Source organism: Hypanus sabinus, chromosome 6, assembly GCF_030144855.1.
Source record: "Hypanus sabinus isolate sHypSab1 chromosome 6, sHypSab1.hap1, whole genome shotgun sequence".
Classification (NCBI taxonomy): domain Eukaryota; kingdom Metazoa; phylum Chordata; class Chondrichthyes; order Myliobatiformes; family Dasyatidae; genus Hypanus; species Hypanus sabinus.
In genome coordinates this window covers 11,297,706-11,311,948 of record NC_082711.1, presented here as the reverse complement: position 1 = coordinate 11,311,948, position 14,243 = coordinate 11,297,706, and the positions used below count along the sequence as shown (strand labels likewise).

General features: G+C 38.9%; 1 protein-coding gene across 4 annotated transcripts in view; it reads right to left on the bottom strand.

Moving 5' to 3' along the window:
• Positions 1-13,183, bottom strand: part of ctdspla (CTD (carboxy-terminal domain, RNA polymerase II, polypeptide A) small phosphatase-like a) — a 243,551-nt gene extending 230,368 nt beyond the window's left edge. For 2 of the 4 annotated variants that reach the window (XM_059971715.1, XM_059971716.1), the window contains exon 1: positions 11,465-12,491. In XM_059971715.1, the coding sequence (XP_059827698.1) occupies positions 11,465-11,534 (70 nt within the window). In that variant the 5' untranslated portion in view covers positions 11,535-12,491. Of the gene's footprint in view, positions 1-11,464; positions 12,494-13,164 lie in introns of those variants that run through there. The other 2 variants (XM_059971713.1, XM_059971714.1) reach the window with 2 other exon arrangements.
• Between the last annotated feature and the right edge of the window lie 1,060 nt (positions 13,184-14,243).

Here is a 14,243-nt window from a genome sequence, read left to right as displayed (position 1 = left end):
AAGTCCTGACCTAAACAAGCTTTGCACATAGAAAATTCTTCTAGCCAGCTCAGGTCACATGTAAAACAAATCAGTGGTACTTAAAAGCTATTATATATTGCCTGCATACTGGAGGTTGCAACCATTTTTAAAATACATAACTCTATAGAGTAACAGATGTTTCAGCTGCATTTCAAGCTAAATGTTGTCAGCTGCTGATCAGTTTACTACGTAGATCATTTCTTTAGAGTAATTTCTTTCCCAATTTTTAAAACAAATGTAACCATCTACAGACATCAGGTCTTCGATTTGCTCTTTTCGCTAACAGCTGGTTCAAGCGCTGTGTAAATTACCTCAACAGTAGATTGGCAGTATTTATTATTTCTCTTTACAAAACTTGACTGCACATCCAAAAGAGAAAACCTTCTAATCTTAAAACGATTTTAAAACTTCCCCACTGGGCATGCTTCCTAAGGCCAGTCACATTTTTTTTTAAAAATGCAATTTTTTTATTTGGCAAGATCAACTAAAATGATAAAACAATGCGTCACATCACTAGGGTATGATTATCTAAAAGGCAACAGGAGATCAACTCCACCAGATGTTTAAGTCAATTCCTATATACACAAGAAAAAGTGTCAGGCACCACAACCCTGGGGAGACATGGAAAAAGAACCCCAACAAAAAAACTCTTGGAGAATTGCTACCAAACAGACTGAGGAATCAGTCTTCAATAGAGACAGAAAACAATTCTGGAAAAAGGACAGAGGATATTAAACAACACACAAAATGCTGGTGGAATGCAGCAGGCCAGGCAGCATCTATAATGAGAAGTACAGGCAACATTTTGGGCCAAGACCCTTTATCAGTGCTTCTCCCTTTAGATGCTGCCTGGCCTGCTGTGTTCCACCAGCACTTTGTGTGTGTTGCTTGAATTCCCAGCATCTGCAGATTTCCTCGTGTTTGCAAGAACATTAAGCAACAAGATTTTAATTTAGTCAGAAATTATACAAGATTTTGGGTCCACGGTAGTGTAGTGGTTACTGCAATGCTGTTACGGCTCAGATGTGGGAGTTCAGAGTTCAAAGTTCACTTCCAGCGTCCTCTGTAAATTTGCACATCCTCTCCATAAGTGTGTGAGTTTCCTCCACAGTCCAAAGGCATGCTAGTTAGTAGATTAACTGGTCATAGTTAATTGTCCTGTGATGAAACTCCGGTTAAATAGGTGGTTTGCTGGACAGTGAGGTTCATTAGGACGGAAGGGCCTGTTTCACACTATATCTCTAAATCAATAAATTTGCAGCTGGAATGGTGAACTCTCAAATAATAAACTTAGAGAGAAATCACATTCAAATCCATAGCAAGTGATAGAACAAAGTACTGGAGACTGAGAACACTGGATTTAAGTGATCAGTCCAGCTTTAAGTCTACACACTAAAAAAGTTTATGACAACAATGAAAACTAATGGTTCACCAGCTGCTTTACAGTCTGTTAAATGTGAAGTAAACTGGCTGATGATGTTTCCATACAATAACCTGGGACTTTTCCTTGACTTTTCCTTGCAGGAGCAACACACTTTATTACCGGATAAGCATGCTTCAGCTTCTTGTATCTTACTTCATTTTCACTCTCAAAGCTATCAACCAGTCTCAAAATAGTCAATAAGTCTTAGTTCTACAGAAGTGAAGGCTGTAGGCTTCCAAAATATTCTTTAAAATCTTCAATTTATGAAGTTCAACAGAATTCCTGAGCACAATGACAAGAACTACGATAGTACAATCCGCAAAACTCTGATTTGTACTAGACTTCAGACCTTGATGAAAGCAGCTGCTTCCATATTTATTACAAGCAGAGTCACTGATTTTCAGATTTCATCCTCCTGATAATTCACTGAAATTCATTGGAACAAAAAACAAATCATTGATAATTTTGGGGTGAATGCAATCAAAATATACAGTACAAACTGCAATTGGTTGATACCTCTATTTCCTCAGTTACCTATATTTCCTTTAAGAGGCACAAGAAACTGCAGAGGCTGGGTATCTAGGGAGGAAGAGAAGTAGTCAACATTTTGGGTCTCAACTCTGCACCTTCCTCTCCTTAGCCAACCCATTACTGCCTCAGGCTTAAGATCCCCAACAATTTCCATTTAATTTGTTCTGTCCAACTTCTAAGCACTCTTGAGCCATCTTCCTGCACCGAGCTACGTTGTGCAAAACATTTGACTCTGCTTTTCAGCAAAGTATTGACATTTTTATACAAAACTTACACCCCTTAAGCTTTTCTCATTGTAGAAATTTGAAGCAACAACTTGAGCCACTGACACATATGATCTTAACCCCTAAAAGGACGAGTTCCCCGAAATGAGTTCTTTGATAGAACCTTTATCTAACCAATTTGACTCTCAATGGACTTCAGAACATCACATCACAGACCAGCCACCGAAACATCACTTCAGAATTAAGTAACCCAGGCCTCAAAGATACATCAGAATCAGACATACTCCTAAAATACTGCCAGCCCCCCTTCCAGTGCAACTGGATTCAGCTCAGAACTGCCATCCACATATTGCAGCCAGGTAAACAAATCGAATACATTAGAAAAGTGCCCAATCTAATCCACAATAGAGACCTCACCTTCAAATTCATTTGAAAATTTAAACTAATTGATTTTATTAAATTTTGGCAAAAGAATGCAAAATGGATTAGGATTTGAGAGGGCTCTTAAGAGAAAATTACTGCTTAATTACATGACGTTATAAAGAGTACAAGCCATAACATAGTAGTTATTTCCAAAACTTTATATAAAGACTTGATGCAATATGTAGGATATATAGATAAGAACATTTCTCTAAAATGTCATATTTCATTGATTCTGTTAATGTTATTATTCTATAGATTTATTGAGATTGCTTGCAAGAAAATGAATCCCAGGGTTGTAAATAATGACACAGTACTGCACTGAAATAGTAAGTTTGCTTTGAACTTGCAAATATATCAGATAGTGGATCATCCAGAAACCCCAGGTTTCTTTATAAATCACTCTAAAGATGTTTATAGATACACCGTGGAATAGGCACTTCCGCCCATCAAGCCACTCTGCATGGTCATCCACTTATTTAACCTTAGCTTAATCACAAGACAATTTACAATGACCAATTAACTGACTTACTGGTATGTTTTTGGACAGAGGGGAAACCGGAGCACCTGGAGAAAATCCACACATTCACGGGACAAACGTACAGACACCTTACAGACAGCTTCAGAACTGAACTTCAATACCCTGAGCTATAATAGCATCATGTTAACTGCTACACAACGGCAACATCCGAAACAATAATATAGAGACATTTTGTATAGAACTATACAGTAATGTTGTCCACCCATCATTGGCTTCTCATTATATCTGTTCTGGCTCAGTGCTTCAAAACACAGTAAAGAGGCAAGGACATCAAAAACGTTATACGAGAAGGATTTAAGATCATCAAAGCAATTCAGATGAAAGAAGTTCCTAGTTTAATAATCAGTCTGTAGCAAAACGCAAGTTTCTTTGGCATTGCAAGGCAAATGAAAAGTAATTAGTGGTGAGATTGGTACAATCATTGACTCCAAAGGCTTCCTCAAAGTCTTCAACAAAATCCTGTGTTCTTCAAGAAGCCTTGCAGACCAAAACCAGCAAACTAAGATGTTAGATGGCGTCACTTGCTGAATTTTATTTCTGGGTAAACATTACAACATTCCTTACATTGCTCTTATGGCATGGACAGGGCAGAGGGAGGAGAATGACAGGATCTCTCCCAGCACAAAATGCAATCATCTTACAATAAAAGTTAACCCTTAACAGCAGAATGTTCACAGAAATACAATATTACTTCTGCAAGTGCGTCTACATGTCCGAAGCAGTTAACCTTCCTAGCTAACTCCTTTAAAGTTCAATATTGGCAGCAGGGAGGGGAAGAAAAGAGAAAACTTATACATGTTCTAAAATATACACTGTGCCTTTTCAAAATGAATTAACACAAGTAACCCTATAAATTTGGAGGCCAGATAAACAAGTAGTCCTGCAAACTGCTGTACAGATCTAAAGACTAAAATACTCAAATTTAATTATCTTCTGATTACAAGCGCCATTCTGTCGTCTCCCCAGTTAGCTGCTACTGGAATGGTTTTCTGTCATAATCCAAAGCTGAAAGAGATTGTCTGGAAGGAAAAGATTGTATTAAATAAGTAATTTATTTTCAAGAACCTGCCCCAATTCAAGTTCCTTTCAAAATTATTGTGTCCGCTTACTTTGTAAAGGGAGTTAACTATTCATTTATTCCTGTTCTTTCCCATTTGAAGTAAACCAACAGCACTTAAAGAGTTTAGCATAGCCTCTCCTTGCCCACCACAGACCACCTGCAAGTGCCATACTGATCTAATCATTGCAAACTGCACAATAACCCCTTACAATTCTGTTGAGAGGTCAATGGCCCAAAGAATTCCACATAAATGCTGCTTGTTGAACTTTTTTCCTGGCAGGTTCTGTTTTAACTGAATTTACATTTTAAATAGTGAAAATCTCCTGAAGTATTCTACAGGTGGAAAAAAGTAACAAAGCTGCCACAAACTGCTGTTGTACAGTATGAGATTGAAATCTTGGTAAATGAGATGTGTTTTAGTGGTTTTATGAGAAAAAGGGATAGGGAGTAAAGGAATCCCAGGATATGTTATACTGGCACCTGACAACACAGTTGACAGTACTGAGAATGGAAATACCCAGAGATTTGGTCATTAAAGACACTGAAACTTAAATGGGCCAGGATACTGGCAAGCAAACTCATAGAGTCATAGAGAAGTACAGCACAGAAACGGGCCCTATGGCCCATCTAGAGCATGACAAAACCATTTAAACTGCCAACTCCCATTGACCTGCACTGATACCATAGCCCTCCATACCCCTACTATTCACCCCTACCCAAACTTCTCTTAAACATTGAAGTCAAGCTCACTTAGACCACTTGTGCTGATAGCTCATTCCACATTTTCATGACCCTCTGAGTGAAGAAGTTTCTCCTCATGTTCCCCTTAAACATCTTACCTTTCACCCATAAGCCATGACCTTTGGTAGTAGCCCCACCCAAGTGGAAAAAAAACATGCTTGCATTTACACTATCTGTACACCTCTCATCAAATCTCCCACATTCTGAAGAATACAGTCCTAACCCGTTCAATCTTTCCTTATGACTCAGGTCATCCAGTCCTGGCAACATCCTTGTAAATTTTCTCTGCATTCTTTCAATCATGTTTACATCTTTCTTGTAGGTAGGTGACCAAAATGGAACAGAATACTCCAAATTTGACCTCACCAATGTCTTATACAACTTCAACATAACATCCCATCTCCTGTACTCAGTACTTTGATTTATGAAGGCCAATGTGCCAAAAGCTTTCTTTACGACCCTATCTACCTGTGATACCACTTTCAATGGATTATGGACTAGTATTCCCAGATCCCTTTGTTCTACCACACTCCTCAAATGTCCTGCCATTCACTGTGTTAGCCCTACCCTGGTTGGACCTACAGAAGAACAAAACCTCGAACTTGCCTTAAATTCCATCTGTCATTTTTCCATTTGATCTAGATCCCTCTGCAGACTCATTATCCACTACACCCCAATATCCAATCCAATCTCCTGAGGGCAACACCTCATATTTAGCCTGGTTAAACTCCATATGCCATTTCTCCCCTCAGATCTACAACAATTCAGCATACCACTCTACCCTTTGCTAGTCTTCTGCACTATCCACAGCACCACCAATCTTTGTATCATCTGCAAACTTACTCACCCACTTACATTAGCACTCAGATTATTTGTATATATCATAAACAGCAGAAGTCCCAGAACAGATCCCTGTGGAACACCACTAGTCACAGAACCCTAGCCGAAACAGTCCCATTAACCACCATGCTGTCTTCTATGGAGAAGCCAATTCTGAATCCAAACAGCCAATTCACCATGGATCCTATGCATCTTAATCTTCTAGATGAGCCTCTCATAAAAGACATTACTGAAATGCATGTAGTCAACATCCACAGCTCTACCTTCGTAAATCACCTTCATCACCTCAAAAATCTCGATCAAGTTAGCAAGAAATGGCTCCCCCTCCCCCATATACACATACACACAAAATCAATCCCAATTACACCCTTTGGTTTAATTCACAATTTGTTTTTCCAAATACTCCTATGTCCTATCCCTAAGAATCCTCTCCAGTAACTTCTCTACATTAGTTACTCACCAGTCCTCTAGGACATTGCCTATGGCCAGAAAGGATACAAAGATATCAAAGCCCCAACGATCTATCGCTTGCCTTTCTCAATAATCTGAAGTATATTCCATCAAACTCTGTGGACTTATACACCTTAATACACTTTAAGAGACCAAACTCCACATTCTTCTTTAGCTCCTTAGCAAATTAGCACATTCCACACTGATTTCCCCATCCTTCTCCTTGGTAAATACTGATGTAAAGTACTCATTTGGGACCTCCCCACAACCTTGCCCTCCAAGCACAGTACTTTATCTTTAAGTTCTTTTATCCTGTTCCCAGTTATCCTCTTGCTCTTGATGTGTGTATAGAACGCCTTGAGATTCTCTTTAATCCTTCCAGCTCTCTCAATACCCTTGAGTTCTTTTCTGCCTTCTTTATAATACTCAAGGGCTGTTTGAGTTCAGCTTCATGAATTTTACATACATTTCCTTTTCCTCCTTGACCAAATCCAACATCTACCCTTTTCTTCATTTTCCTCCATGTGCTTAGCAAGATAAAAACAAAACCACTCAATAAGCTAAAAAGAGCAGAATAAGCTACAAGATCAAAACTAAAGTCCATATGATGCACAAACGTGTCCAATATTTTACAACCCTCAAATCTGAAGTCATGAAGCCCTGCACCACCAGGTTTAAGTACAGCTACTTCCCTTCACCATATGGTTCTTGAACTGACTGATAAAACACTAATTAATCACTACTTTTAGCAATACTATGACAATTTTCACTTTGCACTAAAATGAACTGGATCTTTTTTCTAACTGCTTTTTAACTTTCTGTATGTTTTCCACAGTAGCATGACAGCTAGCATAATGCTATTACATCACCTGTAAACAGTAAGCAAGGTTCAATTCCCACCTGTGTCTTTCTGGAGTTTACATGTTCTCCACATGACCATGGGATTTCCTCCCACTTTCCAACAGCATACTGGTTAAGGTTAGTCATTTGTGGGCAAATCTGTCAACAATTAATACTCTGTCTCATATCTTCTTCACCAAGACTATCCAAATCCGCTCATTTGAGCAGCATGTGACAGACTTAAAATAAACTGCTAATCTCAGAAATTCATGCACACCACAGCAATTTTTAAATATGATACAAAATAATACTTAAAATTAAACTATTTCTTGACGTTGGGAAGGGAAATTCAGAAGGGACTGTCAACCACAAAGTTGTTTCCCTCCTTAGTTTTCTCATGTTATTTGGGGCTGGAAAACTAAAGATAATCTGTTAAATCCTTCACAATGTAGCCTCCATTCGTCAGGATCGAACATGAACGTTGAGTCCTAGCAAGTATGCAAGCCAGAACAGTACGATATGAAGAGCAAGCTTTTGCCTATGCATTAGGCTTCCCCTCACCATGCAGCTAATGCATCCAAAGGTATGGCAAAGATGGCCACAGTTTGACACCAACAGCATCACAGGAGTTGTCAGTCACTGTTGAACACAACATAGGGACTCCAGCTCTGGATTTTACTCTCAAAGCTTTCCTCATGAATGAGTACAGTTGCAAGGCTGTGGAGGTTTGAAATCAGAATTTTTGTTCTACTAGAGGAGCAGCCAACCACAGTTGACAAACCCCAGCTGCCCAAAGCAACTGGTTTTAAGGTGCTAGTAACTCACCTTTGGCCTTTATCCTGTCAATAGAAACACTTGAAGGCCAGGAGCTGGACTTGGTTGTCAGAAGCTATTTGAGACACACACCATACGCTTTGTACATTTAAATCTAGTCTTGCTTCTAAAAGAGGACAGGGGTTCAAGTGGAAACATGATGGGACTGAAGAACAAAAGCAAAATGCTACAAATGTGAAATAAAAGAAAATGCAACCATATACTTAGCAGGCTGAACAGCATCTACAGAGGGAGAAACAAAGTTAGTGTCCATGGTCCATGATGTTGGACTATTTTAATAATCAATTGATGGTGCTCAATCTTCTTTATACACCAACATTAAAAATCTCACAGTGGATAAATGAAAGGTTTAAGTGGAAGAAATGCAAGAGATCTCTGACATTTCATGTTAGCGTACTCTGGTTTTAAACTCTGCCATGGACTGTTCCAGGCTGGCTGTGAAAGGAGGAAGGTTGGGCATGTGGTTAGCATCTCTACCCTGTAACAACCCAGAGCTACGGAAACACCAACAGAAGCTCCAAAGACCTCATCCCTGGGAGAGGAAGGATCTTCGAAGGACTACACCCAGGGACAACTTAAAAGACTAGCTTAGGACAGAGAACTGGTGAGCTGCTATCAGTGGCCTATGCCTCAGATGGGGTGACGGGCTAAGAAGAAGAAATAGAATGCACTGGCTTTCAGTTCATAGTCACAAATCAAATGAACCCCACAAATTCAGTTAGTAAGACTTGCATTTCACAAGCCCAAGATTATACTATTTTAAAAGAATGAGAGGAGATCTCATCAAAACCTATCAAATATTGAAAAGCCAAGATAAAGAGGATATGGACTTCTGATAGTACAGAAGTCTAGGACCAGAGGGCACAGCCTCAGAATTGAGGAACATCCATTTATAATAGATGAAAGCCAGAGGGTGGCGAATCTATGGAACTCATTGCCACATACAGCCGTGCAAGTCAAGTCACTGGGTATACTTAAAACTGAGGTTGATAGGTTCTTGATTAATCTGGTTAAAGGTTACGGGGAAAAGGCAGGGCAATGGGGTTGAGAGGGATAATAATTCAGCCATGATGGAATGGTGGGGCAGACTCTGGAATGGCGGAGCAGACTCAAATGTGCCAAATGGCCTAATTCTGCTATGTTTTATGATCTTATGGATGATTTCAATTCATCGGTTATGAACCAAATATTTTAATAGATTAGATACTCAGATTGAAAGATCTGATAACCAGCGAGAAAAAAAAAATCATGAAGTTTCTCCAGGCAACATGTCACTTTCCACTATCAAGAATAGATTCTCATATATTACTGCAAGTGTATCATCATGTTCAGTACCAATAATTTAAGATGAATAGCACTGAAAATGAGAGGGTTTTTAATTAGTCTATTTCTGCTGGAATGTTCCTTGAGTAGCTTTGGTGCCACCATAAAATTGTCCTTAGGAATCTAGTGTCTGTATCCTGGTGGTCAACCAGCTAAAGCACGCAACTCATACAGTGTACCTCTGTTAAACCACAGCTTATGATTTCCTGTATATCTGCTGAAAAATTCAAGGGAATCTTTATCTGTTTTAAAACTTATAGTTCAATATTTGCTGGATTAAGACTTTATGGTCTTATTCCACAGGAAGTCAGAAACAACACAGGCTGAAAACATACGTGATGTGAAAACCTCAGCACTGCACACAGCATTTTAACCTTGTAATTCAACCTTTAACAAAAGAGTAAAGTCCTTTCCCCAAATTGAAAAAAATGCCAGGCTGAAAGCACGCACAAAGGAAACCATTTAGAACACTAACTGAAGCCAGGCTGCATTAACCTCCTGTTTCCTATCACAAGACCCCACTCAGCAAACAGAGAATAAGAAAGCCTATCATGGCAAAAAAAATTACAGGGAAAAATTCTACAAAAATGCCTATAACTCACATTGTTTTGCACAAACATATATATATGTAATATACTTTCTACCTCATTACACATGGGCCTCGATGAATCCTTGTTTCCCAACTGTCACGTTTTGCCTTAAGTATGACATGTGAAACAAATTCATACTACCTACTATGAATAGTTTGTTTTTTATTTGCAAATGGACTTCCAGTAATTTTGTGAGTTGCAGACTCCAAAAAAGTTTGAGTCAACCTGATGAGAGCAGATATTTCTAACATGCTCTCTCATCCTAACCATATTTACAGTAAATTTTTAAAATGCTACATTTTAGCTGTTGCTATGAAAAAGTTTGGATATACAAACAGGAGAGCCACTGATTCCAGACCACACACATTTTAGTTCTCGTCTAGAACTTAAACTAATAAAAAAGCTTCAATCCTGGGAATGATGAATGTAATGGAATTTTCCGCACAAGGAAAGTATTATATATGGTAAGAAAACAAACCACAGAAAATATTAAGTTCCACAAGCAAAAAAATAAAATAATTAAGTACTTTTGACAAGGATCCTTCTCATAATAATGGAGGCAGACAATTCTGTCACGTTTCTTTGTACACTTCGGAGTATCAGATCAGGAAAATACTAATGAAAATGCTTGACATAAATGTCTATTTTTTAATCAAAACTGTTTCTAAACCAAAAATAAAACTTTTCTTCACAATATACCAAGTGCCTTAAACTTCATTCCATTTTCTCCGTAAGAAGCAAATGTTTAAACTGATTTTTTTTAAATGTTCCTACTGGCAGCTAGGAGTATGCTGTTTTACTGACCCAACACCATTATAACTTTTTAACCCTCCAATTCCAGATTGCTATTTATCCTTAAATCTGCAGTCAATACATGCTTTCTTCCTGTGTTAAATGTCGTCGGATTGTCAGAGGAAACACCATTTCCATAATTCCTATTTTAACTACTTTTCGGGGGGCGTGTGTAGAAAGTGGACCATTTCCCCTTCCAATTCCTATGGATGACAACAGTGGGCGTGGAAAACTGAAAAAGGAGCCCACGTTAAAAACATCCTGCTTGCAAGCATTCTACGTTTTTTTTCCCTTACTGCTAGCAGGATTCAAATTATCAATTCATAATTTCATTCAGTAAACAAAAGCAGTGGGATTACCCTTGGCTTTAAACTTCAGCTTCATCATCTAAGAAACAAATCATTGCTCGGAGGTCGAAAGAAACATCAAGTGGCTGGGAAGAGATCTCCCTCTCTAACCTTTCATCTACAAATCACTTAGGTATTTGCAAACGCCAACGATCACCAAAAGCAAAAGTGAAGCGAATGAAGAATCCAAGAATAAATCCTCAATTCCTGATTGTGGAAGATTTCCGTCAAATTTGGGACAGATACAAAAACATGCGCGTGCGTGCTCACACATATATTTCAATACATTAAAATTAAAAACAGCATTTCCACTTTAGTAAAAGAACAAAAGTAAAATTAAACCTAAGACTTGGGAAGACCAGGACAGGATTGGACTCCACTTCATAAACTCAAGCGCGCCCCCACCTTTAAAATCCCCCACACTTCACATTTTATGACACATAAGATTTTTTAATGATATTTTATAAAATGAAGCCAATTGCCTTACCTTTTTCCTGGGACGATGAAATAATTTCATCCTCTTTGCAGACCTGCGTTATAATGGACGTGCTGTCCATCGAACAAGCCCTCGGCCGCCGGGCCCTCGCCGGTTTCCTTCAGAAAATGCACCGAAAATAAAACAAAAAACGAAATAAAAAGCACCCCCAGAAAAAAATATAATGTATGTTATTATGGATACTGGCCAAAGGGACGGGGGCGAGAATTTAAATATGTCCTTTAAAAAACACAGGAAATATATTCCCTGCAACTTTCTTCTTAAAATTCTTTCCCTAAAACAAAAAAAAATAAAAAGAAATAAAAATTAAGTCAGTCCACCATTTATATCAACGTTGACTTTTTTTTAAAAAAGGAGGAAATTCAAAAAATAACCGCCTTTTGCGCGGCCCGGGAGAGGAGACGCCAAGCTGTCCGGTGAGTGCTGGGGAGATTTTCTCACCAAAAAAAAACTGAATTCCCTCAGAGAGAGAGAGAAAAACAAACTGTTTGTCGACGTGCCGAGGCGCTGGGGTTGTTGCCAGGGGGTTGTTGTGTGTGTTTGATCCTCCTCGGTGTGGCGGCGGTTGTTTTTTTCCCCCCTCAGCTCGTCGCTTTGCTCTCCAATATGGAGGAGCTCGAACTTCTCCAAAACAACAAGAAAATGTGCGCCGTCTGTTTCAAGAAACCCTCCTCACTTTTTTTCTTCGCCTTCTCCCCTTTTTCTCCCCCCTACTTTCTTCCTTCCTTTGCAGGATTTTGTTTTAAATTTTTCGGAAACAATATTAAAAAAAAAGAGGGTTAGCAATGCACTAACCCGGAGAGAGAAGGAAGGGGAAAGAAAATCAATGCAAAGCCACCGGAGCAATTAATTCCAAGTCATTTCTTCTTCTCCCCCCACCGCCACATCCTCCGACAAAAATAATAATAATATTAATGATAATAGTCCAGGCAGGAAAGAAATCCGAGCTGATGGTGTGTGTACAAGACGCGCGCACACACACATACTCATAAACCAGCCTTCACCCCGCCTCCTCTTAACTCCACCACTCTGTAGCTGCCAAGATTAAAATAAAAGTGTGACAATTGCAAAGAGAGAGGTTTATAGCGTGGCCAACAGCATCCCATTCAAATGCACTGGAATTGCAGAATATTCCTATTTCCTTTGTTTGACAGTGGGGGTTAATTTCCAGACACCAATCTTTTATTTAAAAATACAGCTCATGATTTTATAAGAATTGTCAATAAAGAAGCCTTTCTGCAATTTAATTTCTTCTGCCACCAGCCCCGTCCCCCATAATTGGCAATATACTGGAACAATGTGAAACACCATTGGGTGGGTGGAACCACAAACAAAGATGAAAGGAAATTGACAATGGGACTCCCCTCAGTAAGATTGTAGGTACTCTGATCTTGACCTTAACTCCACGCCCCGCCAGTCTTCCCACATGTTCCGAATTTTTTGATAATCCAGAAATCTTACCATGTCTTGAAATATTTGGGAACCCAGTCCCCAAAACTAGGTTTCAAAGGTTGGTGGTTCTAGCCACCACAACTGGAACAATGCCCCCCTAGTTCCAGATTAACCCTGTTTTCTTGCATTATCCTGTCTAGCTCTCTCAGAATCTCAAATGTCACAGTAAGATTACCTCATATTCTTCTAAACTGTGAAAATAGACCCAGCTTATCTTCATAAGTACAGGAATAACTTACCTGAACTGTCTCCAATGCAGTATATCTCCCCTTCTCCCTTTATATAAGGATACCAGAAGTGTTACTTCAATAATTTGGCACACATTTCCCCAGCAATAAAAAATTCATGAAAATGGTGTACATAGACAGTGTAGGGGAATAATAATGTTCCGCCAGTATGATAGACTGAATGGTCACTTTATGTGCACTATGATTGATACATCACCTCACTAAGGTGAAATCTGAATTTCAAAGGTAATGTCTGGGAGATCTGGAATTGGAGGTATATTACTCTCCAGAGTAAAATTAGAGGCAAATACAGGTCAGGCAGTATCTGGAGAAAGAAAAAAAAAGTTATTATTTCAGGTCCTCAGAAGGAAATATTAGATTGACCTTCATAAATCAGAGTACTGATACCAAATTTCTTGGTATATGCCAGTGATATTAAATCTGACTCTGATACAAGAGTTGAGATGCTATGTTAAATTGTGTAAAACATCGGTGAGGCCTAAGTTGGAGTATTATGTATAGTTCTAGTCATCCATCTACAGGAAAAATATCAATGAAATTGAAAGAGTACAGAGAAAATGTATAAGATGTTGCCAGGAAATGAATTGTAGGGAAGGGTTGAATAGGTTAGGACTTTATTCATAGAACCATAGGAGAATGAGGGGAGATTTGAAGAGCTGTACAATATTTTGAGGGGTATAGATAGGGTTAATGCAAGCAGGCTTTTTCCACTGAGGTTGGGTGAGACTAGAACTAGAGGCTATAGGTTAAGAGTGAAAGATGAAATATTTAAGAGGAAATGTCCACTCAGAGTTGTGAGAATGTGGAAAAGGCTGCTAACGGAAGTGGTGGGGCTGGGTTCAAGAGAAGTTTGAATGCATGGGAAGGGTATAGAGGGCTATGGTCTGGGCACAGGTTGATGGTATTGGGCAGAATAACAGTCCAGCATGGACTTAATGAGTTTATTTCTGTCCTTCAGTGCTCTACAGCTCAGTAAGTATGATGCGAAAACCTTCTCAATTATATCCACTGTTTTCTCAAATGCCATGTTAATAACTATATAACAATTACAGCACGGAAACAGGCCATCT